General features: G+C 38.7%; 2 protein-coding genes across 2 annotated transcripts in view; one reads left to right on the top strand and one right to left on the bottom strand.

The window, feature by feature from the left end:
• Nucleotides 1-8,927, top strand: part of LOC131795750 (ATP-binding cassette sub-family A member 2) — a 28,535-nt gene extending 19,608 nt beyond the window's left edge. Inside the window, exons 27-43 of the mRNA XM_059113355.2 lie at nucleotides 59-122; nucleotides 640-814; nucleotides 1,181-1,296; nucleotides 2,052-2,199; nucleotides 2,704-2,827; nucleotides 3,369-3,501; nucleotides 3,776-3,896; nucleotides 4,113-4,184; nucleotides 4,290-4,396; nucleotides 5,208-5,349; nucleotides 5,973-6,107; nucleotides 6,541-6,644; nucleotides 6,735-6,827; nucleotides 7,210-7,315; nucleotides 7,629-7,766; nucleotides 7,857-8,072; nucleotides 8,282-8,927. Coding sequence (XP_058969338.2) covers nucleotides 59-122; nucleotides 640-814; nucleotides 1,181-1,296; nucleotides 2,052-2,199; nucleotides 2,704-2,827; nucleotides 3,369-3,501; nucleotides 3,776-3,896; nucleotides 4,113-4,184; nucleotides 4,290-4,396; nucleotides 5,208-5,349; nucleotides 5,973-6,107; nucleotides 6,541-6,644; nucleotides 6,735-6,827; nucleotides 7,210-7,315; nucleotides 7,629-7,766; nucleotides 7,857-8,072; nucleotides 8,282-8,317 — 2,030 coding nt within the window. The 3' untranslated portion in view covers nucleotides 8,318-8,927. The remainder of the gene's footprint in view (nucleotides 1-58; nucleotides 123-639; nucleotides 815-1,180; nucleotides 1,297-2,051; nucleotides 2,200-2,703; nucleotides 2,828-3,368; nucleotides 3,502-3,775; nucleotides 3,897-4,112; nucleotides 4,185-4,289; nucleotides 4,397-5,207; nucleotides 5,350-5,972; nucleotides 6,108-6,540; nucleotides 6,645-6,734; nucleotides 6,828-7,209; nucleotides 7,316-7,628; nucleotides 7,767-7,856; nucleotides 8,073-8,281) is intronic.
• A 639-nt stretch (nucleotides 8,928-9,566) lies between these two features.
• Nucleotides 9,567-26,908, bottom strand: LOC131795752 (valine--tRNA ligase). The gene is made up of 33 exons (XM_059113356.2): nucleotides 26,615-26,908; nucleotides 25,739-25,820; nucleotides 25,393-25,469; nucleotides 24,791-24,814; nucleotides 24,518-24,645; nucleotides 24,246-24,312; nucleotides 23,352-23,449; nucleotides 22,876-22,957; nucleotides 22,307-22,426; nucleotides 22,004-22,112; nucleotides 21,712-21,800; nucleotides 21,424-21,514; nucleotides 20,631-20,773; nucleotides 19,879-19,982; nucleotides 19,273-19,354; nucleotides 18,913-18,989; nucleotides 18,458-18,548; nucleotides 17,922-17,947; nucleotides 17,709-17,788; nucleotides 17,546-17,616; nucleotides 16,683-16,913; nucleotides 16,408-16,476; nucleotides 15,278-15,356; nucleotides 14,817-14,944; nucleotides 14,381-14,536; nucleotides 14,200-14,264; nucleotides 13,369-13,504; nucleotides 13,033-13,144; nucleotides 12,455-12,539; nucleotides 11,644-11,731; nucleotides 11,392-11,505; nucleotides 10,931-10,966; nucleotides 9,567-10,499 (listed from the first exon to the last, which is right to left on the bottom strand). Exons 1-33 carry the CDS (start codon nucleotides 26,873-26,875, stop codon nucleotides 10,431-10,433), a joined length of 3,270 nt encoding a protein of 1,089 aa, XP_058969339.2. The 5' UTR covers nucleotides 26,876-26,908; the 3' UTR covers nucleotides 9,567-10,430.
• Between the last annotated feature and the right edge of the window lie 37 nt (nucleotides 26,909-26,945).

Genomic DNA, 26,945 nt, shown 5'->3' with positions numbered 1-26,945 from the left:
TGAAAACAAAGCTTCCTACTACTTTTGTGTTAACAAAAATTCCTTTTTCCTTTGACAGGTATCACAGTGTTTAACCATCCCTTCAATAAAACTGATTCCAATCAGCTGTCAGCCAGATACATGTGAGTTGTTCAGATTATTCATTTATCCACTTTGTCAAGAGGGTAGGAGACGCTGTGCCTAACGTCGGGTTAGCATTGTGGGCTTTAAATCGAGAGGTCTGGGGTCGAACCCTGGCCGAGTCAATATGTGGTGCTTTTCGGTAAGACGCTTCCATATCCACAGCCGGGTTGTTCAAAACTTGATTAAGCTACCCATGTTTCATTTAATTTTTTCTGTAGCTCTTCCTGACAATTTTAGCATTCACATTTTGTTTCCTTCAATTTTGCTTACAGCAAGATGAAATCAAATTAAAAAACGAGCTCGAATATATGCTTCTCTCACGAAAAACCAAAACGAAGTTTTAATTTTAACTCTCAATTAACGCGGAGCTTCTTTTAAACAACCAGCCCGAGGTTTATAAATGAGTACCGGTGAACTGTTACGAAACATAAACAAAATACTGGGTCGGTTTCTTACGATGGTTTTGCATTACATCTAGGAAGAGTTCTTTGATGGAGCTATTATGTTATTTTGCAGGCGTCAAGGAACAGATCTAGTGATTGCTATCTTTGTGATAATCGCCATGTCGTTTGTACCGGCGAGTTTTGTCGTATTTCTTGTAACCGAGAGAGCTTCCAAAGCTAAGCATCTGCAGTTTGTCAGCGGCGTCGACCCCGTCATTTACTGGCTTTCTAACTACGTTTGGGATCTGGTAAGTAAAGAGTTTTCATTCTTTTAGACAAATTCTTGCCTTTGGCTCACACTTTGTCCGCTTTTGAGTTTGAGTTCAGCTTAGGACAATTAGAGTGGAGTAAACGAAAGTACTCCGAGAGGTACAAAAGTTAAGTCAATCGCGACTTTCTCGCTTGCTTTTTTGGGTTCTGAGTGATTTCTGGTGATTTATATGATTGTTTTGATTTGCTACTGTGATTACTTTGGTTTTTACGATTCTAAGTCGAAAAGCGTTCTATAGCAAAAAGTCTTCAGCAATCGCGGTTATTCAAGACGTGTAGCAAGTAGATTGATAACTAAAGCTACATTATAAACGAAAACTGTGTTACTGTGACTCTTCCCACAGTGTAACTACCTAATCCCAGCGTGTGCCTGTATCACTCTCCTACATGTGTTTAAAGTACCAGCCTACTCTTCAGACACGAACTTCCCGGCCGTTGTCTGCCTCTTCCTGCTTTACGGGTGAGTTAATGAATGACCACAAACTGTTTCTCTTGTACGAAACGGGTCGACAGTTACCCAATGAAAGTCAAAATAATCCGGTATTGCTCTGGTTTGTTTCACCTGGATCTGTGATTTGTCAATAACACTCGCACTACCCTCTCCACTAATCACTGACAAGTTAAAAATAGAAGTTAACCCTTTAACTCCCAAGATCTCATCAGTAATTCTCCTCACTGTCTGCCATACAGTTCTTGTGATGTTAGTTTTGAGAATTTGGTATTGGATCAACTAATGATCCTCTAAATGATATTTTTAGTTATTCTCATCACCTGTCTGCTTGATATTGTATTGATATCGTAAGGAGAAATTCTGTCGTGATCACTTAGGGGAGTTAAGGGCTAAAACCAAAGGCGGATTGACCTAATCATCCGCCTTTTCCCATAATTCAGGGAGTTTGCTTGAGTTTACTTCCAATACCCTTTAGCTTTTGGTAGTCTCGAGATATTTTAATCCGTTCAGAATGGGCGTTGTGACAATTTTATCTTTGCTTTGGTTTTACGGCGCTCAGTCAAATTGCGCTGTGATGATGAATCACTGATTGTTTTCTCTTTGTTTTATGATGCATTCTTGTGGTTTAAAAAGGAAGCCATTTGGTTACCGTCACCCACTACATGATCGTTTCACCCTCCTGTTGTACCGTAGTTAAAAATATTTCATTTCCTGTCTCTTATAAACTAGTTTTCGCCTAACTTTCACTTGACGTTTCGTTGCAGATGGTCCATTACTCCCATGATGTATCCAGGAGCGTTCTATTTCAGCGAAGCCAGCTCCGCGTACGTGTTCATGATAGTGGTTAACCTCTTTGTTGGAGTTACTGCTACCGTCACTACATTCATTCTGCAGCTTTTCCCAGATGATGTGGTAAGATACTACACTAAAAGAATCTTTATGTGTGCTTAAATCTCGTGCTCTACCTAAATTTTCTATTAGCATGCAGCGTTTGGTTAGAGATGATGCTAAGCAAACTAACGACGACACGGTAAAGTAAAAAAAAACTGGCGGAGTTATATAACTATCACACAATGTTTTCAGGATCTTTTTTTCAACGCACAAAATTACCTTGAACGTGAGGGAAATCGAAAAATTTTAATTTGTCAGAGAGAGTCACAGCAATATGGGAAAATGTCCCATAAAGGAACAAGAATGATTCAGGATAGAAACGATTCACAATTAAGGACTGCAAGCAACCAATTTGAATGTATGATACACGTGAGAAGGACATTGTTTGTTCTCAGTATCGTTCATGCTGCTTCCTATGAAATAGTATGTAAATGGATAATATGTTGTGTTGTTTGATAGGTGACTCCCCTCAATAGTGAGCTCTCCTTTGAAGTTCCTGATTGAATCTATTTGCTCTTTTTTCAGCTGTTAACCAAAGTTTACGAAGCCTTGAGAATTATCAATCTTGGATTTCCGAACTACTGCTTGGGACATGGTCTTATGGACTTGGCTTACAATCAGTATTTGACAGAGTACTACACACAGATAGGTATAACATGGAGATTATGTCATGGAAAGAGCGCGCGAAAGATGTTTATTCACAAGTTGCGATGCATCAAAAAAACGAACTAGTGAGCGCCGCGAACGAGTGATTTTTTTTGATACATTGCAACGAATGACCTAAAGTCGTTCCAGCACTTTTGATGTTTTTATTTCAAACATTCCCATATTTTTTCACATTTGAATTCGAAGACTGGAAGCGAACGACTGTGAAAATACATCGTTCGTCCAATCAGAGACACGAATGATAATACTTCGCAGTCTAAATCTCAGTATGTATGGAATAAAATCAATTACGAGTTGTTAGAGCACATTAGAAATTGCACTAGACATAAATAGGTATAACTGATGTAACCATTTTCATGAATCTGACCAAAACAAAGGGAGAAAAACAGCTACTCCTAGATGGTTGATATTTCCGACAACTCAGTTATCAGGCTAAAAGCTTAGACAATTAAGTTTTTTCCCAAGTGGTTTAGTTCCAACGCAGTTGGCTTCGTCTTCGTTTTAGACCTTTTGTCTGTTTTCAGGTGAGGACGATAAGATTAGAGATCCCTTTGAATGGCTCCTCACAACACGTAACCTGGCATGCATGGCTGTGGAAGGAATAGTGTTCTTTATTTTCACCGTGCTGATAGAATTCAGATTCTTTGTGAAGCGAAGGTGAGCTTTTAAAGTCCTTCACCTGCAAGAAAAACCAAAAGGAATCTCTACATGTAATGTTAATATTTTCAAGCAAAATATTGATAAGGTTAAAAGAAAACTTTCAATTGGGTAATATTCACTGTTTTAACGAAAAATTCTTAGAGCTAAAATTGGTAAGATATGTTTGGCAAGTAGTAAGAGAGTTGATTTTAGATCGCAGTATTGACAGGAATAAAGGAAGAACGCCACGAAATGATAGTTGTTATAACTTATACCGATGTGTTCTCTTAAGACGCACGCACGTGTCCAAGGAACCAGTGGAGGGCCTGGACGAGGACGTAGCAGCTGAGAAAGACAGGGTTCTGAGTGGAGGCGCCAGAAGGGACCTTGTACGGTTAGAAAACTTAACAAAGGTGAGGCATTGCGATCCGCGAAGATCCAGTGGTGAATGGATTTAGATCAGTTACACAGTAGATACAGGTGTAACACAGCCTCGTTTGCTTAATCGAAGTCAGTGGCGTTATTCTCAGCGTTATTGCTAATGAAAACAACAGATAACTGCCTTTGAAATACGACTTTTCAATAAATTTCGGGATTGTCACCAATTTATCGTCCTTTTCTCTTCGAAGGTTTACTTTTCTAGAAAGCGTGGTAAGCATCTGGCCGTGGATAGACTTTGTTTAGGGGTACCTAAGGGAGAGGTGAGTTTTACACTATCAGTTGGAACTGATTTGCATATTCATTTGAAGATTCTTTGGTAGAAAATTCACAGCGCATTTTCTCAAGGTTATCCTTCGTCCTTGCAGTGTTTTGGTTTGCTCGGTGTTAATGGAGCTGGAAAAACGAGTACATTTAAGATGTTAACCGGAGACACCTCAATGACGGCGGGAAATGCCTACCTAAACACACACAGGTTAGTCATAAGCCGAAGGTTAGTTCACTGAAAATGAGTTTTGCAGTTGCTTATTGCAATAGTTATCGGTCATCATCATCATCATCATCATCGCTCGTTGCGCTAGTAGGCGCATGAGGCCGTCACATTGTCCTCCCAACCCCCCTGTCGTGTGCCACTGCCTTGGCCAAATTCTAGCTCTTCCACCCTGCCTTGCCTCTCTCTCTTTCGACAGTCCTTCTCCAAGTGGTTTTTGGTCTTCCTCTCGCCCTTCGACCCTCTGGTGTCCACCCCAATGTGGTAAAACAGCTATCGATGGATAAGTGAAAAGGAGCGTAGAGTGGAACACCAAATAGCTTGCAACATAACCAATCTGGTCAGGACATTTGACTGCTTTGAAACAATCTGAACATCCGCCCTCTTTGGAAATTATCGGACAGTCTTGGAGTTGTCGCTCTAATTAGCCCTCTCATCGATAATTCGAATTTTCGATCGTGTAATTAGATAGATGTTTTAGATAGGTGAATGGCCTTCCAGACAGGGAGACAGATGGGTAGATTGACGAACTGACAGACGCAGAAACAGACACATTTACAGACAGACAGACACATTAATGGATAGACAGATGGATAAACGGATAGACAAACTGACAGACTCAGTGAGTCAATGACCTATAGACAGAAACAGATGCTTATAGAGACGCTGTTACGGCAGGCAGACAGACAGACTGACGGATGTAGACAGACATTGACGAGATAGACATAAGTATGGACTGTTTTACCGATGAAATGACAGATCAATTAATTAACGTTTGTTTTTTCTTTGACAACAGTATTGTGTCCGAGATGCAGAAGGTCCATAAGTGCATGGGATATTGTCCCCAGTTCGACGCTCTCATCGATGAACTGACAGCGAGTGAACATCTGACGCTTTACGCACGGCTTAGAGGAATTCCTGGAAACGAATTGCAGTCGGTAAGTAGCATGGACCATCTGCGTAGCCCTCTGTAGCGCTTGCGATTTTAGATTTTAAACTTGCCTTCTTTGAGATTGAATGCCACTTTGAGACAAAACCTATGAAAATAGTAGTTAAAAGGAAAATAAAGAAATTTAGTTTCGACCTGTTTTAAACGTTCTGTACTTAAATTTCACGATTCCTAAATTTTGTGTCACTGGCAACAACTGGTTGTGGAAAATTTAATAAAAACTTGGTCATTGTCCCATTTGCCCCCCAAAATGAGAATTCAGTTGGATCACGCATCAAGCTGCCATGTCTTAATGAACCGTGAAACAAATGAAGGGGACTCAATATCCCTGTTTGGCTCAGAAGTAATCTAAAGTGCTAACTTCTCTCAAAATTTCACCACATCATCGATTAAAAGTAGATGAAAATGGATCAACGTTTTAGTTGTAGAGTTTTATTTGATATAAGGATTAAGAACCTCTAATCAAATCGCGGGAGTTGAAGGGTTAAAAAGTTTTGTTTGCAAATTTAGGTCTCGCTAACCCACGAGCATCATTTTTACAAATTCACTCTCTAGCGTTTATCTTACGTAGTATAGATTTTTTTTGTGATGGAATCTTGTATTTATCGTTAGGTTGTATCGTGGGCGCTCAAGAAGCTTTCACTGTCACGCTTTGCTAACAGACCCAGCAAAACGTACAGCGGTGGAAACAAAAGGAAACTTTCAACCGCCATGGCTCTGATTGGCAACCCGCCAATAATATTCTTGGTAATTAATTCGTGTTATTTGTTGTTTTTTGAGTATTATACAAATTAAAACGAAATCCCAACAAACCTTTTGTGGACAGTTAGCGAAGAGAGATTATTTTTTTTAAACCAACTTTCCGTTGCATGCGATATTTCGAGATAAGGACAAGGTTAATTTACTTCGCAATGCTAAATTTCAACTAAGTAAACCCTACTTTGGAGGGTTTGTTCAAAGCAAATATGAACTTCAGTTTGAAATACGTTTGTTTGGTTATGGTTTTCCGCACTCAGGTGTTCCTCTGTTTATGTTTTGAATATGTATCTCTTGTTTTCACAAAGCATTAACAACTTCGAAAAAAGACAGTTTTTGTATTCCTTGAGTCCTGATTCGGGATATGTGAGACCCTCTAACTTGATTGATCACAATGTTTCTTTTCATTTTTTCCTGTGTTCAGGATGAGCCTACCACAGGGATGGATCCACATGCTCGTCGCTTTCTGTGGAATTTGATTCTGGATATCATTAAGGACGGCCGCTCAGTTATCTTGACTTCACACAGGTCAGTTTTTAGCAACGGCTAGCACAAAACTACTCGTAAGTTTGAATCAGTATTTTTCTGTTAAACTCACGCTTGCGTTATGTCCAACAGTATGGAGGAATGTGAAGCACTGTGCACTCGCTTGGCTATCATGGTCAATGGCCGCTTTAAGTGCCTTGGAAGCTGTCAACACCTGAAAAACAGGTCAGTTGTACGCACGAATATCCACAAAGGAGAGTTTCGAGTTGTTTTTGGATCCTGTTCCACCCCTTTTTCAGTGGAAAAGTCAAAAATAATCCAGAATAGCAATGTTTTCGTCTAAAAATGCTCTCTGATTGGTCCAAAAGTTTCGCGCCACCACCAGACTGAGCTAGACTTGACTGTTAGCCTCTCTTGCGCTTTAGGCGGTTTTGGTGTTTGTTTTTTTTTTTTGACTTATCATTGCTTCTTTTGAGAAGTTACTTATATGCAGAGTTGCTTATATCCATTGCGAGTACTTTAGTTTTGGTTAATGATTCTCAATCAAAAAGGGCTGAAGTTGTGAGCAGAAGCTCGATTTACCTGGAACGCGTTCAATTTTTGACAGGTTCGGGGAGGGCTACATCATCACTGTCCGTGTTCAGGGAGACCTACCCAATTTGGAGCCTTTGTACCAGTTTTTCTCCGAAAAGTTCCCTCGTGCAACGTTGAAGGTAAAACAGACTTACGCAATTTTCCAAGTACATGTTTGGTAGACAGTATGGTATGGTAGACTTGGTTTAAGTGTCAGGGTATTTAGCTTTGAAAAATCTAATTGGTGAAACTGTTAAATTGTAAACATTTAAAAAAAATCCATGTTCCTTCATCGTTTGTTCTTGTCCCCATTTTTTCCTGCACGAACACACACTTATATGTTAAGTCTTCCCTCTAATAAAAGGGAATTCTCTCTGTCGCCTGAACACTAGTTAGAAGAATCATAGCGTAACTCCTTTGGCACTTACTCTAGAAAAATTCACTCATTTTCAGGAAAATCATCATAACATGGTTCAGTACCAGCTCCCCTCGGGTGTCATGGCACTCTCCGAGGTGTTTGGTCATATTGAATCATCCTATGAAGTGTTGAAAATCGAGGACTATTCCGTTAGCCAGACAACACTGGATAACGTAAGTAATTCTTCCGGCTGCTTCTTCGATCTTTCCTGTCCCTTAGGTTTATGGGCTATCTTGTTGTTAAATCTTGTTCAATTTTCCCAGGTTTTTATCAACTTTGCCCGTCAACAAACGGACGAAATTGATTTTGACGACAAATCATTGTCGACTGGAAGGACTGGGTCGAGATTCAGAGTACGCAGGCGTGCGGAGAGGTTGCGAGACATTTGGTCTGACGAGGTGCGGTTCAGTGCTTTGGAAGAGGAAGATGGGGCATATGATGATGATGATGACGCCTGGCAAGTAACCTTCTCTGACCGGGTGAGTTTGGTCCCGTTTTCATCTGCGAATGATTATCTATGAAAAGTTTATTAGTTATGATCACTACCTTCCAAGAATGTTATTTTGGGTAAAGTGAGCGGGGAATGGTCTTCTAGTAACCTCATACCCATGGGGGTCTGGGTACGAGACTGGTCTTGTAGCAACAGGTAACTTTCTTCAATTTGTAAAACTATTTTGTAATTTTGCAGGCACGCCTTTCTTTTGGCGCCTCCACGAATTTTTGAAGCTGCAGACAGTTCTGATCTTGATGAGCGAGGCTTGGTAAATTTCTCATGGTTTCAAGTTCCCATAAAATTATACGTATCATTTGTTAGTGGTTCATTGTGTTTCGAATTTGTTGATGATGTTTATGACTGCTGTCGCCCGGGTTCCTTCACAGTCGAGAAAACAAGCGAAAAATATTTAACTGCTCAAAAAATATTGTTATTTATCATTTATTTATGTATCTTAATCAGGGTCATACTTGATTTCGTTCAAAATTGCAGGGTGAAAACAAATGTGGAAAATATTGGTGCACTCAGTCGTTTGTCTTCCAGTACCACAACTGGAATTTATCTATTTGTATCTAAGTAAAATTGCAATTTCATGTGAATTTGTAGTTTTTTTGTTTGTTACAAAGTGGCTAAAAGGGAAGAAAGAAAAAATTGGAGGTTTTTTTTTTAGATTTTAAACAGCCCCTATTATGACCTATTATTAGAATCTATGAGCCGCTGTGGAGAAGTCAACTTCAGTTTGCGATAGCTACTCAAGACTCTCGGGTCTTGGTTGAGGAGGGGGCGAACGCCCCTTTCCAACCCCTCCTCCCTCCCCCACACCGAGAGAATTTTGATACCAGTGCACTTGATGACAACCCAGCGATTTTTAATGTTAGCTTATTTAGAGTGTTATTTTTGTAACGAAAATTGGTTCACACTAAGGAAAATTTTGAATTATTAGTTTTCTAGGATAGGGTTATATTCGAGCAATAATAATAAATCACAAGTGTGGGTGGATGACAAAAATACATGATAAAGATTTAAGGTAAAATGAACTTTGTGTCGTTGCTAGGAACTTGAGTAGAATGATTTGTAACTAATTTGTAAGAAGCGTATATCGTGCAATACGAAGATAAGAAGTGACTTGTTTAAAAGCGGAACGGGAACTTAAAAAATATCGGAAGATAATAGTTATATTTTGGTCAATGTAAAACGAAACATGGTTATATTTAAGGCGGTGAATTAAAGGGTATTCATAACAGTAGATACTTGTTATTCAGTGATATTCTATTGTGTTATTTCAGTATGTAAAATGAAAGTTGCATCTGTGATCTGTGGGAAGCTGAAAGGGGGGGGGGGAGGGGGGAGGGGAGGAAGCTTGGGAGGAAGCTTCGGACGATCAAGGTCAGTCGTAGTTTGTTACGACCGGGTTGAAATCAGAGTTTAAAATTTCAAGATCAAGTGATAACGCGATGGTAATTTCAACTCCTCTTCTTTAATACCGCAAATTTTTATCCCTTAGATTTTGCTGCTACCGTAAAGCAGCACTCTTAAGTTCCAGAATATTTTGATTTAATTAGAAATAAAAAAGGATTCGTCGAAGTTCCTACACACATAACAAAAATATTTCGCACAGTAAAGATAAATTTGCAGTAAATTTAAGATCAGTTTAGTTGATTATCCATATGAAATAGCTCCAAGCTATTTTCTGTCAAGTAATTTCATAGAATTATTTGGAGTCAACACTTGAAAAACTGCAATGAGTTACAGAAGTACTGGGGACGAATAAAATCAACATTACACTTTAGAGGGAGTCCCCTGATTGTTGAGGTTCTTATTACTTTTGCCATCGACCCCCCCCTCCAATCACCCATCACCCATTTCCCAAGAAAGTTGCTCAGATCCAGCCCTAAAATGAGTAAACTGGAAACCGTTCAAACAAGGTGAGAATTAGCGCCCCAAGACTTTTGCCACTCATTGTAGATGGTGGACGAGACCGCCGCTTACACAGCCTGACCGTGACTTGAAGATGCAAATAGAGGTCGAACAACGCAACAATCACTCTTCGAGAACCTTTCATTGCGTTCCACGAACAGCACATGCACGCACGCAGCATTACAGTGAAGGTGAATAGCAACCGAGTTTCCGGGTTTCTTCCTTAAGCTGTTGTCCAAGAGAAGTTCGGAATGAGTTGAGGACCACGGCCCATAGTGGGGTTCAGGATTGGCCAGACCGCGAGGGCCTGTTGACCGAGCGAGGTGAACAAAGAAAGTTGCGCAGGTTCTGATACCAACGGAGACGAAGAAAATTATTCGGTATTCCATTCATTTACTATTATTCTCGACAGGAGCATTGAATTCAATTATTCAGCCAGTTTAAAGGAAGCAATCGCCTTTTCGATCTTCCCAAGCTCAGTCTCTAATTGTTTGAGCTGAAACAGGAAAACAGCCAAAATCAATCTCTGAGAAGTAATAGTCATGTCACATGACCCAAGATAAGTTCACATAGAATTTACCTTTGAAGTAAACGGTTTTAGGCCTGGAGTTGAAAGTTAGTTAAAACCCTCCCCAAACCTGGTAAAAATTGAAGGTGTTTCAGGTAAATCAAGCTACTGCTTATAACTTCTGCCCTTGTTGATTGAGAATCGTAAACCAAAGTTAATCTTGTGGTGTGATCGTCCTGGTTTAGTGATCTTGGAAATGACCGTTTAAAGTTTGGCAACAATCACCTGCAACAACCATTTTAAAACCTAACCTAAGCAAGAGAGTAGTTTTCCCGCCTGATTTCGTAACAACTTCGTAATTTGAATCTTGTAAATTTGATAAAATTAAATATATTGAAGGTTAATTACAAAAGATTTACCTTCTCAGAATTTTGTTGCTGAACGTTCTCCGGTACCTGAAATGTTCACATAAAACAGCAAATGTTGATTACCATCAAAAGAGGAAAAATAACGTAATTTAAGCTAATGGTCCTTCCCGACTTCTGTAGTCTCCTTTTTTATCAACAGGTTTTGGTGCTTATCCTTTTACATCCAAAAACTCATTTTCGCACTAAGCTTCATTTTCATGCAAAGGCTTAAAGCAACTCGAAAATGATAAATTGAGCACCACAAGATAACTGAACGAGAACAAAAGGAGAGGAATCACCTCTCCTCCACAAGGTCTGAGCAGGTTTTCCAGTAGGGCGATCCCAAAAGACCATTCTGTGGGCATTAAGGTGCCTACCACCAGCTAGCTTGGTTTAAAGAGGGATGTTAAAGGACACCTTTCTCTCCCCACACTCCCCCTGTTATCAAGCTGGCCCATTTTATTGCATCATACCTTTGTGGCGTAGTCAGCAATTCCCATGGCTTCATTTAATTTCGTCAGCTGTCCATTTAGTTTATCTTTCTTTCCTTCCAACTTTGTGATTTCCTTAGCTACATCCACCAAACCCTAAAAGTAAAACCATTACAGAGGAAAGGGTTACCTTGTAAAATATTATGCAGGTGGTGTAACGACTTCTGTTTCCTCATTATAGCACTCGCATAAATGACTCAAAAGGTGATACATGAGAGGATGTCAGCTAAATACCTTGAGAACCACATGCACTTCGCACTTGTCCGAGACAGTTGCCACAGCACATCCACGTGGAGGCTTCTCCTCGCACACCACATGAATCCTGCCAAACAGAAACAGTCACACTAATTAGGAATGTCAGTGTCACAAGGACAATTTTCAAATGAGTGTCGAATGTGATCCGGGGTTGCTCACGTTTCGCTTTACTTCGCTCTGTGATTGATCTAGAAAACCCGCATCACTTCATCAACCAATCGGATGCAAAAACTGAAACAAATCACGACTTGACCGCACGCGCTTTCCCGCGCTTTGGGCAGTTTGGTTGTTTTGAATTCGAGTTCTCATTGGGTCTTATGGTAATTTCCTTTCTTTTGATTGGCCGTTGGGATTACTTAAGTTTTGGTCTTACCGCACTCAGTCGAAAAGCGTTTTGCTGATTATTAAGAGGAATGAGTGCTTTTTCAACCGCATGGACGGGTGTATATTATGAAGTAAAGTTTCGTCATAGCTACGAGTCTTAAAAACGTAACGTACATCATCGTACGTTAGCACAGCCATGAACAGCCATGTGAGGAAAAAGAGTCAAAACCACAGGAATCTTAGAATTAAGTAGTTAAGAGCAGCGCAAAGAGCTGATACCTTCACTGCATTTTGAATGGGACTCATGGACAACTGACTGTTACCCATTTAAACTCTTTGTTGACTCGAGAAAGTAACTCTCGGTCGGGAGTCCAGCCGGCCCATTAACCGAAATGGAGCTGTGAATCTTAAAAGATACGCGCCGCTAAAACCTATGAAGGATCACGCAATTGAACTTTAGTATTACCTTTCGCTGGAACTAAGCGTGCACGCCGTTTCTGCGTATTTGCTGACCGCCCCTGCCAAAGACTGTTCGGAGAACACTACATACACTAAAAAAAAATTTAAAAACAATATTATAGAGAGAATTGAGGGATAAGAGGTGTCGATTATGAAGGCGTTGAAAGATTGACTTTTTAAGTTCTTAAACTTGTTTAAGGATTCGGTGTGAACGAATCCCGAAATTCCAGCTTGTGACGTAATCAAGCTCGAGCTACAAAAGTAAACCCGCAGCTACGAGTGATTAGCGTCCAATTTCTCCTTGGAGTATCACCACTCAGTGAAATATTAAGGTCATGAGAATAAAAGAAATGATCTCCAACTTAAGGAGCTCTTGATCAGTAAAAATATTCTCCTTGTCAATACCATGGAAAATGTATAAAATCAGTACATAGAATAACATACTGATATTGGAGCGTAAAGGGTTTAAGTTTCAGATTTGAAACACCTCAATCTCACCCCTATCAGTAACTTTGACTACACCATGGTGAAAAACATTTTTTTTCACTCCCACATTTAAAACAAAAGAATTTTATGAGCAAATACCTTCAGGCTTTGCACGTGTCAAGTTGTACTCTTGACGAATGGAACGGATCGATTTCACAATAGTCTGCACCAGATTCAACTCGTCCTCGAGGTTTGCGTCTCTCCATGGAAGCTAAAAATGCAAGAAACACCTTAGAAACATAGAGGGACCTCTAGAACTACACGTTAACTGTGTAACCTCCCAAGAAAAACAAATATTTAAGAATTATTTTCGATAGAAATTTATCATCGGATCTATTCAGTCTTGTAAAAGTGAAAGGAATTAATAAGAATATGTTGTGACTAAAAAGCACGCTTTCCCTGCCTTCCCTAACCTTGTACTCAATCACCACTCACCTCCTCTGGGTAAGGTGTGACGCAAATACTTGGCGGTGAGTCTTCAGTCCTACGCGGTAATCGTTGAAATAGTTCCTCTGTCACGTAAGGCATGAACGGACTGAGAAGAATCAACCCATTCTCCAAACACGTGTAGCTTGCAATGGTTAAGGAATTTTATCTTACGTCACGTGAGGTCCCCCGCGCGCACTATCCAATAGAAAACCATAGTGGAAGCTGACGTGTGTAGCGACAGACGGGTTGACGCGAGCCGGTTCGCAAAAAAACCCGTCCGGCCCTGCATTCAAACGGTTCTTTTTCATTTTCCGAGAACGTGGATTGACATTGTGGACTTCACGATAAATAAATCAGATCAGGGACTGAGTCGATGTATCGATGAACTGTGAGTTTCTTGTTCTGACTCGAAGAAAAAAGGAAGGTTATTTATGGTAGAATCTCTTTAGTAGCTGTCAAATGCGCGCCCTTCTGTTGTATTTGAGTATGTCCTATTTGGGTTGAAACAAAATTTTCGAAATTTTCAACACTTAGAGGTCATATGATAAAATGCTTATTTATCGAGTTAGGTTGGGCTGGACAGGAAAAACAATGGCTCTCGCTCATGACGCACGGACCTCGTAGCGCTCGGTCCGTTAATCATGATCTCGAGCCAAATATTTCTCGCCCGGCCCTTCCACTCAGTCAATAATCAGATATTACTCCCTATGATTTCTTCCTCTGCCCTTTTGTCTTAAGAAGAATACTTCTACCATGTTTCAATTAAACATTGTAGTGATTCAAGAAAAGGAAATGAAAAGTACACTGGGAAAACTAAAAAGGGCATCTTAAGGATACAGAGTGTTCCGTGCTGTGTTGATTGCTTCTTTGTTTTCTCCTTGAAGAATTGGCTTAAGGTATTCCTACAGGCAAAAAATACCAAAAAATGTTTTTAAGCAACACGAGAAAGTTCACAAGTGATCACTAAATAGGATTCTAAGAGAGAACTTTTTCACGCCTTTTATTCTACTTTTCTTACCAGATAAACGTCGCACAGCTCGTAAAGCCAGAAGTTGTAAATAGCCGTCGTGGCTGATGGGAAATCGTAGTTCTTAAAGCCTTCATTTGCTGTTTTCTCTGCATAAGATAACCGGCTGAGAATCCAGCGGTCTTCTAGAGTCTCGCTCCCAATAAGCTTTGAAACGCAAAATAGAGAAATGTCAGTTTGATAACTAGTTGAAGTTTCCGTTTGTAAAATGACTTGTCTCAGTTAATAGATGAAAACTTTTCATTACACGAGACAAAACAGAATGCGATCAAGAACTCTCTATGGTAGGACAATAGCTCGATGCGTGCTATTGATTCCTAGCAGATGACTTGCGGGGCAGATTTTTTTCATATAAATGTCTCTCACCTTGCATAACTCCCGTCCCTTCCCCTGCCGAAAGATATATTTCCACAACACAGACTCTCACCTCAGGTTTGACATTTGGTTTGAAGTCAGGTCCCAGGCCGCTCAGCGCAAACTTAGTGGCATTCCACAGCTTGTTGCAGAAATGACGATAACCTTGCACACGAAGTACGTCAAGATTAATATCCCGTCCTGTAGAATAAAATACAACAAGGAAAGTCAGGTCAGCTTGTTTTCCATCTCGTGAACTGCTCCCTTAGAGTTCAGGAACTTGAACGAGTCGTTGTATCACCGTAATTTTACTCTTCCACCCCAAGATCTCTTTAGTAATTCTCCTTACTGTCTGCCATACAATTCCCATGAAGTCAGTTTGGAGAATGTGGTATTGGATCAACTAATAATCCCTAATGGATATTTTTCTTCATTCCCATCAATTGTCTGCTTTATATTGTACTGATATTGTAGGGAGAAATTATGTTTGGTCACTCATGGAAGTCAAACGGTTGACACTACAAGGACACTAACCTTGCGCAGTGTAAGCACAAAGTGCAAACCGCAAAGCATCAGTGCCACACTCTGGTATGCCATCAGGATAATCTTCTTTCTGTAAATTTAAGAGGCTTAAGAGTTATACCTAATTACAAGTTTTTACGGGGTAAAATGGTATCATAACACTAAAATGAAACGTACAAAAATAAACCAAGTCTGAAATAAACCAAAGTAAAATAAAGAGAGACAGTGAGATCAACCCTTCACGCCCAACATCAGTATGTATATTCTCCATAATGTTCTCTACTCATTTCCTCAGGTGCTGAAGAAGAGAATTTGTTTATCAATCAAGGAGCTTCTTTAGTTGGTGATCATTTCGTTGATTCTCGAGACCTTATGTATGATTCAGGGATGATTTTGCTCGAAGAAATTAGATGCTAGTCATTCTGAGGGGTTAAAAGGTTTAAGGCCGCGATGTTCACGTATCTACAACTGTCAGATGCACGGCGCCAGAATTTCACCAAAGACATCTCCGAATCGATGGCTCTGGGCGAGAGAGCTACGAAAGTTACAAAGAATATCAGAAAGTACACCGACGCTTTGATGCTCGGTTGACGCACCCAACGAGGCTGATGAGACTTTAGGGTCGATGCAAAAAACCTGTCTCCTGAACAAGGTCTTGGAATTAAATTTGCGAGCAGGCCCTCATTAGTAGTGCTGCAGGACGAGCGTTTCTCCGCCCGCAGGAAGATTTTCGACGAGTCGGCGAGTAGTCTGGCTCAAACTTATCCGCCTATACTGAAGCGCTACTGAGGTCCTGCTTCCAGGCTACGTAAAATAGGCCCCACTTCATACGTTTTGACAAAGGGCTAACGCTCGAAACGTCAGCTTTGAAACTCTTCACGGTGGCCAATTTACGTTATCTTGATAATGCTAAATTACCCCACTTTACAACCGTTAGTTCTGCCCAGCTGTAGGCTGCGTGTGGCAAAATACACACTTGAACATTTAAGACAGTGGAAAGTAACTCAGTCAAGGTCAAATTTTGTTTGTTTTCAATGTCTAAGTAAACAATTTGTCATCTGGCATGACAAAATTTGTACCATGTGATCAAAGGAACTTTCACTTCCATTAAGAGTTCTAGATTCATCAATACTCAGACAAACCTGTCCTTTTCGAGCTCGTTCAATCTCTCTCGGATCCAAGTTACTGTTTTCAAGCTGAAGATGCAGATCCTAAAAACACAAAGGATTACGTATTCTTTTATTTACATATTGAAAAACAACAACATCAAATACCGCCTCTGACAACGTTTAAGAACTTGTTTAACTCAAACATATTACCTACTCTTGCAAAAAAATCAGATTTAGAACGCGACACCTGTTAGACTGAACCTATAACTTAAATTCAATTTAAGTCCGAAAGAAAATGCACCATTCACCTCTAGAGACACCCCCTTAATGACATCAACGGGGTCGATAACATTCCCGAGAGACTTGCTCATTTTTCTGCCATGCGCATCGCGCACCATTGCGTGAAGAAACACTTCAGTGAAAGGCAGCTGACCAGTAAGTTTAAGGCCTAATTTCACCATCCGGGCAATCCAAAAAAATAAGATGTCATGTCCAGTCTCCAACAACGTACCAGGGTAAAATACCTTGTAATCGTCAGTCTATTAAGAAAGGAAATGCAATGAAAAGAAAGTAGAAAGGGATTTCAATGTAGATGTCTTGTCCCTACTTTGCTAACGGTTTTTCTATGAGGGACTGTTTTAAAACCCTCATCAAGAGTAAAAACTCATATGGCATTCTCGTTAAAGAGGATCAGAATTGAATTGGTCGTCAACCGAGCAGTGTGGTCAAGAACAGATGGCAGTCTGTTCCCACAAACCACTGTCTGGCGCAAATTACAACATCACTTCCTCTTCACTGAAAACTCGCGGGTCAAAAATAAACCATTAAATGCACTTAGTTACATTAAAGATGAAAAATTCCTTCGACAATGATATTTTCACTTTATGGAAGCACACCCAGAGGAGCTGCAGTATTCAAAACTAAAACAGCTAATCATAATAAAGGTACATACACCGAGAAGCCAATGAGAACTCAAACTAGATATAAGCAAAAGGGTTCATGCCCGGGAAAACGTGAGTGACAGTCGGAATTGGTATTCGTTTCTGATTCTTTCGGTAAGTGAAGTGAGTTTTTCGAGCAAAGTGACACAAGACCGATGCCTCCTCCGATAACATTCAACACCCAATAAAAAATTCCACTTGAGGTTCTCACACGAAATGTGATAACTAACCTCTTCTGGCCAACCAAATATGGAGAAAGGAAACAAGCCGGAGGAGAACCACGTGTCCAAAACATCTTCGTCTGCAATAAACCAGGACACACAAGTTAAGAACGAGATCAGGCAGGATTTTCAAGGGCTGGGGATGCATAACAGGTATCACAACAATTCTTACCTTGTTTCAAAGTGATCTTCTCGGGGGCTACATTGAACCTTTCTGCAGCTTTTTTCATTACTTCCTCTTCGGTGCGACCACTGAAACAAAATCGACACAATAGGATCACAATAAAGAAGATTAAAATCCCACTTGTTGCAATTCATTTTCCACTAAATATTTTTGTTTTCTTTTTTTCGCTTTTTTTTAGCGGACATAAATTTTTTACATTACCTGACCCAGTATTTGCCATCAGTATCCTGTAAGAGAGAAACGTCAAAAGTAACTGATATTTTAGAAAATGACCAAGACAACAACAGACGAATAAAATTACTGGACGGAACAATCTGATGCGCGGAGCATTCTAAAGTAAATTTTCAAACTTACTCTCAGTAAAATTCAAAAGACAGAAAATACTTAAAAAATGGGACTTGTATTTATCAGTATAACTTTCCAGAATTGGAGCGCTTTTCTATGGAATGTCGTCACTAAAGTAATCCCGACGGCAAACAGAGGAAAGGAAAATTCTTTCAAGGGCCAATAAGAACTCATGGTAGAAACAACCAAACTGCCCAAAGCGCGGGAAAACGCGTGCGTCCAAGTCGTGAATGGTTTTAGTTTGCCTCTAATTGGTTGAGAGAATGGCGCGAGTTTTGTGGACCAATCGCAAAGCGAAGTAAAGCAAAAACACCGCAATCGTGGATTATCTTTGACGTTCAGTTTACAATTGCTCTTTTAGTATTCGTCGTCATCTTTAAAAAAAAACCTACCTCTCCTGGTGGGACACTTGGATCATCAATGGTCACAAAAAATGCTGGGATGCGATGACCCCACCAAAGCTGTCGAGATATGCACCAATCCCTAGAGAAAGAAAATGTATATCAACTCGCTTCCGTGCTTGCAGGAGGTTCATGACATGACACTAAAAGTAGAAGGGCAAACTGTTTAGGTTGGTAAAAAATTAAACTGCCTTAACAAGATAGACGCTGAGAATAAGAGCTTTTGTTACAGGATCAGATGTGAGTTTGTCGTCAACCAAGAGGTGTGGTTAAGAACAGATGGCAGTCTGTTCCCACAAACCACTGTCTGGCGCAAATTACAACATCACTTCCCTGGTGTGAAGTTTCAAAAACCAGTTTGAATCAAGTCCTCGCTGACAAAAAAAGAGCCATTTATAGGATCAATCATCGTGGTAAATACAGAGATAAGTTTTTGCATAACTAACCTACAGTTCTCAAGCCAGCCGTACCATACTTTCTCATGTATACTTGGAATGATCTTCAAGTCTCCATTTCGCACTGCCTGCAGACACAGTTATCAGTATTAAAGCAGTATTCAATCACACAGGCAACAGTAATCAGGATATGGGATAGAAGGAACTGGTTGCTTTTCCCCTTACTGCAGTGACTTATGCCACATTTCAAATATTCCATATTCTAAAAAAGTAGCCACTTAAAACAGATGTTTGCAGAGAAAAGTGGTCTCACTAATGGTGAAGGTTGGTAAAGAAGAGAGGTTTATCTGTATCACAACTTGGATAACGACAGCATTTAATATCAATTGTGGACGTTATGGGTCACTGTACCTTCACAGCCATATCTGCCATTTCCTTACAGTCCACATACCATTGAGGTTTGATGAGAGGTTCAACAATGTCTTTTGAGCGACTGAGAGAGAAAGCAAAGAATGCAAGGTAAGGTAACTCTAAGCCTTATACTGCAGCAGTAAGAAGCTGTATCAGTGCAACAATGTCCATTAGAGACTACCGTACAGTACAGAACTTAACATGAATGAAAGAGAATGGTTGTGGAAGGTATCCCTTAAAAAAAAATATTTAAAGTCTCTTAGATGTCATTTTTCCATTATAAAATTCACCTTCACAAATGTGAAGGGTTTCCTTTCCTGTCCTTTGTGAAGGAGGGTTAAAAGGATCACTTTAACCCTTTAAATCCCAAGATTTGATTGTGAATTCTCCTTGCTAGCTGCTACACATTTCATGTAAATCAGTTATGAAAATTTGTTGTTAGATCAAGATAAAAACTTCTACCTCACTGATGAGTTTGATTATTCTCGTTACCTGTTTGCTGGAATACAGTGTGGATATTATAAGGAGAAGTAACATGTTAATCAATTCTGGGAGCAAAGGGTTAAGTCACTAAATCAGGCCAACCAACTTACATGTAAAACTCACCTACAGATAGGAACAACCATCTGATTGTCTTCTGTTTTGATAAACAGACCTTTTGCAGTAAGAGCATCAAGCACAACTTTCCTTGCATCAAATCTCTTCAAACCCTAAAATTAAAAGCACAAAAAAAGGTAAAGATAAATGTTTCACCAAAGTTGTTTCCAAGGATAGTCACTCATTGTATATTTGCTTCAACTGGATGTCTTTTCTCAAACAGCCTTCATCAATTCAGAAGTACTTGTATCACCCACTTTTTCAACAATCCAATCAGTACATACATGTAAACTGTAGCAACCCATAGTGTTCTCCTTTTGAACCAGTAGCCCATAAAATTTACCACCTCTAATATGTACCTCTCACCCAATAAATCCCTTGCAATTTTTGAAAATTCAACAGGTAGAACAACTGCTCTACAGATTTAAAACTTGTTTTACCTGTCATGCTTAAAATAAGACAGAACACTGTACACTGTCAGTCATCATATCATGATATTTGCTTGACTGTCTGTATTTTCTGCTTGTCTTGTCTATATAACTGTTACATTTAGTACACCGAGACAGCTTTGTAGAAGAATACATGTAGTGTACAGTGAGTGGCAAATTATTGTTCAAGCTGTTCCGAGACAATATCACACTCAATGGAAGACTTTATTATAATCTAGTGTATGCGGAAATGTAAGTATGGCAAGTATAAGTATTTTAAACAATATTCTTCTAACAATACATGTACATGCAGCAGATCTGAAAACAGCTTACTGCAAAGTGCTTGAAATCTGGATAAAAGTCTTTTAGATCTTTGATGTTACCATTATCATCAATCATAGTGACAAAGTCAAGGCTGTGTCTCTGACCCACTCCATAATCATTATGATCATGAGCTGGTGTGATCTTGACAGCACCTAAACAAAAGAGCATGAGAAGAGTTCAAGCACAGTTATGTCGCAATTGCCTAAGCTGATCACTACTTCTTAAACTCAGAAAACCATGGAAACTTTGATTTTATTCTGAAAAGTATATTGAGTAATGAATTAAGGACAAACAAGCAAACCTAACAACCTCACTCAAATTCATTTGGCTGTTTACAGGTTAGTTTTGTGATACTTATTGGAAATACAGTAAAATTCCAAATATATTTCTGATGATGAGTTTCACTCTAAATAACCAATCCTTTCTCAATGTTAAAGGAAATTTTAGTTATTTAAAAATCCTATGTTGAACCTGTACATGCACAGTGCAGTTGCCACTAATGGTAGAGATCACACAGTCACTTTTCCATGATAAAATGTAGTTGGTTGTAAACAGTGACTCTATGAAAATAACGTTAAAATTTAATGTCCATGATCAGCCTTAACCTAGAAAGTGACAGGGACACTGAACATTATCACTCAAGCATCTTTTATCACTTTTCTATAGCCTCTGGACTAAAGAGTGCTTAAGGGCATGGACAATTCCTTTTGCCTTCTGTGGTAGCTACCAACACCATACACAGTGGTATTGGACAACACAAAATTATAGTGTTGCTGGTTCTTGGGTTCATGTGAGTACGTACCTGATCCAAACTCAGGATCAACCATATCATCACACACAATTGGCAGTTTGCGATTACAGAAAGGATGGAGAGCAAATTTTCCATGAAGGTGCTAAATATACATTAAAAAAAACAATCATAACAAAATTTTATTACAGTTGAAATTCACAAGTTTTTGTACTCAGTGAGAACTTGAATTCCACATGACTTTGTTTTACTCCTCAAGCATTGATTGGAAAAGGTGGATCTAATTTTTTTTATCAATTGGATAATTGTTAATCCCAGTTACATGTATATTATCCTCCTAACCTTGTATCTCTGATCATTTGGATGCACTGCAATGGCTGTATCACCCAACATTGTTTCCACACGAGTGGTGGCAACAATCAGCTTCTCATCTGCAATAAGAACATAAAATATAATTATGATTAACACAATCCCCTGCAGCATCTCTGTCTTTCATACTGGGAAGTTGGAAATGAAAAATCAACCAAAGATTTTGACTTATTTTAACATAGAAACGAGTTACGGATGAATCAAAATTCCTATTTGAGAATTCTATAATAATAATAATAATAATAATAATAATAAAAAAAAATACCTGAACCTTCCACAGGGTAAGCAAAATGCACCAATACTCCAAACTCTATTTTGTTTTCATAACCTGGGACAGGTAGCAGTGTTCTTCCAGGTAATTCCTTTTTGTCAACCTAAAATTTGAGAATTTTGCCAACTTATTATGGGGGTATTATTCAAGATTGACAACATTGCTTTAATACCATTTGTAGCAATTACTCTAATTAATTTCTACCCTCTGCCATAATTCTTCCATGTTTCCTTACACCCTGCAGATATTGTTGCTGGATCTATATGAAGTGAATTCAATTTCAATTGAAATATTTACCTCAATATCAGAGATGGCAGAATTCAAAGTACATGACCAGTTGACCAGCCGTCTGTTTCGGTAGATGAGTCCTTCATCATGGAGTCTAATGAATGCTTCCTTTACTGCCCTGCTGAGTTTCTGATAAGATGAAACACAAACAAAGACATACTTAAATAAATGACATGATTTTAGCTGGAAGATGTACATTTCACTGTAAACAAATTAAGACTTAATACCTCTTTTCTTGCAGAGTACTGCCTCTCATTAAATTAATTCTTTCACTCCCACAATCTCATTAGTAAATCTTCTTACTGACTGTTATAAAATTCTCATCATGTTAACTCAGAGAATCTAGTATTGGATCAACTAATAAATTATCCCCTGATTGATATTTTCCTTTATTCTCATAACTAGTCTACTTGATATTATATTGATATTGAAAGGAGAAATTCTTTCTTGGTCACTCATGGGAGTTAAAGGGTTGAGATTAAAAGTCAAAAGTGCTGCCCAAATCTCCTAAAAGTGGACAAATTGTGTATGGTCTGACTACATAAAACAAACAAACAAACAAACAAAAGTTCACCCACAGGATCCATGGTGAAACAAGCTCTATCCCAGTCAACAGAAACTCCCATCATTCTCAGCTGCTGATAGATACGATCGCCCTTTCTGTTGAGAAAATGAATTTACACATTTTAGAAATCGCTGTTAATTTCTTCATTTGTACTTTTAATTTGTACAATCTCTGGTTGTACAATGATATTTTGTTGTGAAACTTGGAAAACAAAGAACATCAGAAATATCTGTGGAATGTCAATGGTAGTCATAGAAAAAGCCAGTCATGTGTAGAAAAACGAGGCTAAAATTATACAAACAGCAACAATTGTTAAATTTGGGGTTTTGAGGTTTTTCAATCATTGTGATTGGATAGTACACAATTCACCTGTCAGAATCAAAACAAAGTGTTTGTAATTTCTCAGTTTTATGGAAAAAAATCTATCAGGTGCTACAAACTTTCAGAGTCAACTTTTATTTGCCAACAATGACAGGAAAAATAACTTACTCATTCTTCCATTTCCACACCGCTTCTACAAATTTCTCTCTTCCCAAATCATGTCGCGATAGACCTTGTTCGCGCATCAACTTCTTTTCCACCACAACCTAAAGAAACAAAACATTCATCCAGTAAACTATTGTCAAGAATTATTTGCTGCTTTTAAAAATAAAGTTATCAGGTAAATATTAAATTTATTTAAAATAAAAGATACAGTCTTCTTTTGGTTTCTTTTCACGTTATCTTTGCCATTCCCAAAAATCAATGTTTAACCCTCCGACCCCTAAGTGACTAGCATCTAATTTCTCTCTGCAATATTACCCCTGAGTCACATGTTTAGTTCATCAGAACAAAGGAAATGAGGAAATGATCACTAACTTAAGAAGCTGGTGATTGTTAAACAAATTCTCTTTGACAGTTCCTTAAAAAATGTATGGGGTACAGTATCATGAATATGTATACTGTTGTTAGTGTGTAAAGAGTGAAAAGGAATTAAGTCTTTCCATGGAATTACATGCAGGACTGCCTGAAAGAAGAGTAAAGCACTGACTAAAAGTGATCTAACTCTTAAAGTACTGTCCCACAATGTACATGTTGAGTTCATTCAAAATCTGACAAAGTCTCTTATCGATGGAATTATCAGATTTATCGCAGCCATGAAAGATTGTAGGTCAGTAAGACTATTGTGGTTAACCAATAAATTTGTAGAAATGATTATTAGGACCTCCTCCTCACAAATTCAATTTCATTACTTCATCCACAATTCTATCAACTAGAAGGTGCAAGGGTGGAGGGGTTGACATTGTAAATCAAATTATGTTTACAAGTTGTAAAAGGAAATTTAACGAGAAGCAGTAAGAGAGAATTATACAAAACATATCAAGTGCTGAAGGGTTCAATTACCTGTGTGGCTATTCCTGCGTGATCACACCCTGGATTCCATAATGCTGTCTTTCCAATCTGACGATTCCTAGTTAGAGAAATCACGTTCTTATTAGTTTACAAATAAACAGGATTTGGTAGGCTACTAATTTAGGATATATCAACAAAGCCAAGTAGTGGTTTATATAATTGCAGCACTGATAAAGATGTGGTTTTGTAAGTTAAGGAAGTCAGTCTCCAAATCCAGAGAGACACTACACTAGTCATGGCCAGCATATAGGGCATTTCCTTACCATCTTGTGATACAGTCTTCCACAGCATTAGTGAGGGCATGGCCAAGATGAAGTGACCCTGTCACATTGGGTGGAGGAATACACATCATAAATAAACCTTTTGGATTGGGCTCTTGAAGGCTCTTGCGCTGTTCAAGTCGAAAAATACAAACAATATTACAATGTTTAAATGGGTGAAAATCAAAGAACAAAAAAGGAAGTTCACAACTAGTAAACTGTGTCATTTTGAGTTTGTAGCAAAAAAGTTTAATAATTAATTTGGACTCATCTTACCCCATATTCAGGCTTGAAAAATCCCTGGAAATAAAATTGCATGCCTTCAGTGAAAAGGTACATGTAATATATTGTAAACAAATCATATCAAATTGTTAATTTTTCGTATTGTATCTAAACTCTTGAAATATGACTGTTTTAGGAAATTGATATGATAAGGCCCTGGTTTTAAATTAATCCACCCTAAAACTTGTTGATGTTTCTGAAGAGGAAACAAGTAAGATGAAAGACAAGATAATCATCTGATTGAATGATGCAACTTACTACAAACAATCTCTCTCAGGCTCCGCAATTGTTGTCAATTAGGAAAAAAATTAGATACTGCACTACACAACTGAATTCTGATGAGTCAAAAACCTGTTGTTTACTGAATGTGCTTATAATCCCATTACAATAGCTACTCTATAAAAACAAAAGACCCATCCCTCTTTTGGTTTACTGGCCAAGTAATTCACTTTGAATGTTGGCAGAGCACTAGTAAATTATAAGTGGTACCCGATTGACAAAATTTTCAAGTACTCTCCAAACATCCTACACAGATTATCATGCTTCAACTGCTGTAAAAATTTCAAGTCAAAACTTTAGTTCCAATACTTGCTTACCTCCTTTTCCCACCAAGCATACCAAGAAGCTTCCACATAAACAGGACTGTAACTATCAGGCATAACTCCACTGACATCTACATTTAATACAACAAGAATGAAAACAAGTTTTTTAAATCCTCCATAGGGCTAGCCCATACAATACTGATAAATGACAAATGCTGGCATGAGGCCATATACATGACTCTCTCACTTCAAATGTTCACAAGTTTCTTATTGAGAAGGCTCAACTTGAAAATGCTGCAATAGTTAATTACAAACTATGAAATGACATTATTATTGAATTCACAGTGTAGTATACATGCGCTATCAGAAAAATACAAGTTACATCAATCAAATATTTCACCTTTCTTTTCTCCTGGAGCTGTTGGTTTGTCATACACAAAAACTTTCTTGGTTGTTTCTTTTTTCTTTTTATCCTTCTTTTTCTATATGAAATAAAAGTTACAAATATAAAATATGCATGGTAATTCTTATAGTAATATTATAAATATAAATATTATATAAATATACATGGTAATTCTTATAGATTTTTAAGTTCTTATCACTAACCTTACATTACCTTAACCCTTTAACTCCCATGGTCTGATTATCAATTCTCCCCTTTAACTGCTTCACATTTCCTTGAAAATTAGTTTAGAGAATTTGGTGTCAGAGAAAGACAATAACTTCTACTTTATAAATTTTAGTGTTCTTATTACCTGTGTGCAGGAGAATTTATATGATAATCACTTCTGAGAGTTAAAGGATTAATTGCATTTGGAGAGACCTAGCAACTTAAAAGTATCTGGGTTCACTAGAATAATCACTGTACAAGTAAAACTCCTAAAAAGACAAAACACTGTAACCCCTTCCCTATCATTTTTATGGGTTCAAGTTAAGAAGGGTGACCCACCCCTCCCTCCAAAATCCCCCTTCCCCCATTCACAGGGCTGATGCAATATTGTGAAAGCTGTTTACAAGTGGGGACTTCAAGGATGTTCTTTTGCAGCAGCCATTCCGGAGTAAATTAGGACTTGGCAATAATCCGCAAAATTTCTATTATTCAATCACTTGGTACGAAAAGTAGTCACATTTCAAATATTCGTGCATCGTGGTCGAGGATTGTACTCCGATCGTGGTAGTTTTCTTCCCCCGAAACTTACTAAAACTTCCCATGTTTACAACGAGAGCCTCGATCCTTTAAAAAATAGGGTCAAATTGAAGGAAGCTATATAATTACCTGGTTCTGACCCTCCATCTGAGCTGCCTCCTTCTCTTTCTTTTTGGCGAATTTTTCCAACTTTGCCTGCCTTTGGGCCTCTTTCTTGAGCTGACTGGCGGTCTTCTCCACCGCGCCGTTGGCAGTTGCACTTCCCGGATTTTCCATGGCGCTAGAATTCAATCTGGCGAAAAATCTTTGTGAGAAAGTATTTAAAAGAAACTGTGAGCTATTTTTAGTCCAAATTCCAGAGGTTGATGAAATCAACCGAGCAAATTTCATAGACTTTCCACGCTGCCGGCTTCCGCCATTGATTGTCCGCCAGCAATGGTTCATGGGAATATTGGAGTTT

This window comes from Pocillopora verrucosa, chromosome 4, assembly GCF_036669915.1.
Source record: "Pocillopora verrucosa isolate sample1 chromosome 4, ASM3666991v2, whole genome shotgun sequence".
Taxonomy (NCBI): domain Eukaryota; kingdom Metazoa; phylum Cnidaria; class Anthozoa; order Scleractinia; family Pocilloporidae; genus Pocillopora; species Pocillopora verrucosa.
Note: the sequence above shows the minus strand (reverse complement) of the source record. Positions and strands in the feature narration are given on the sequence as shown.

Bases quoted from the DNA above. Each gene is read 5' to 3' on its own strand.
- LOC131795752 (XM_059113356.2), bottom strand. From the start codon at position 26,875: ATGAAATTTGCTCGGTTGATTTCATCAACCTCTGGAATTTGGACTAAA. The intron at 18,990-19,272 runs GTACAGTGACCC...CTGTGTCTGCAG, and splicing joins TGGCAGATATGGCTGTGAAG to GCAGTGCGAAATGGAGACTT. The intron at 12,540-13,032 runs GTATTTGCTCAT...ATTTTTTTTTAG, and splicing joins GACACGTGCAAAGCCTGAAG to TGTATGTAGTGTTCTCCGAA.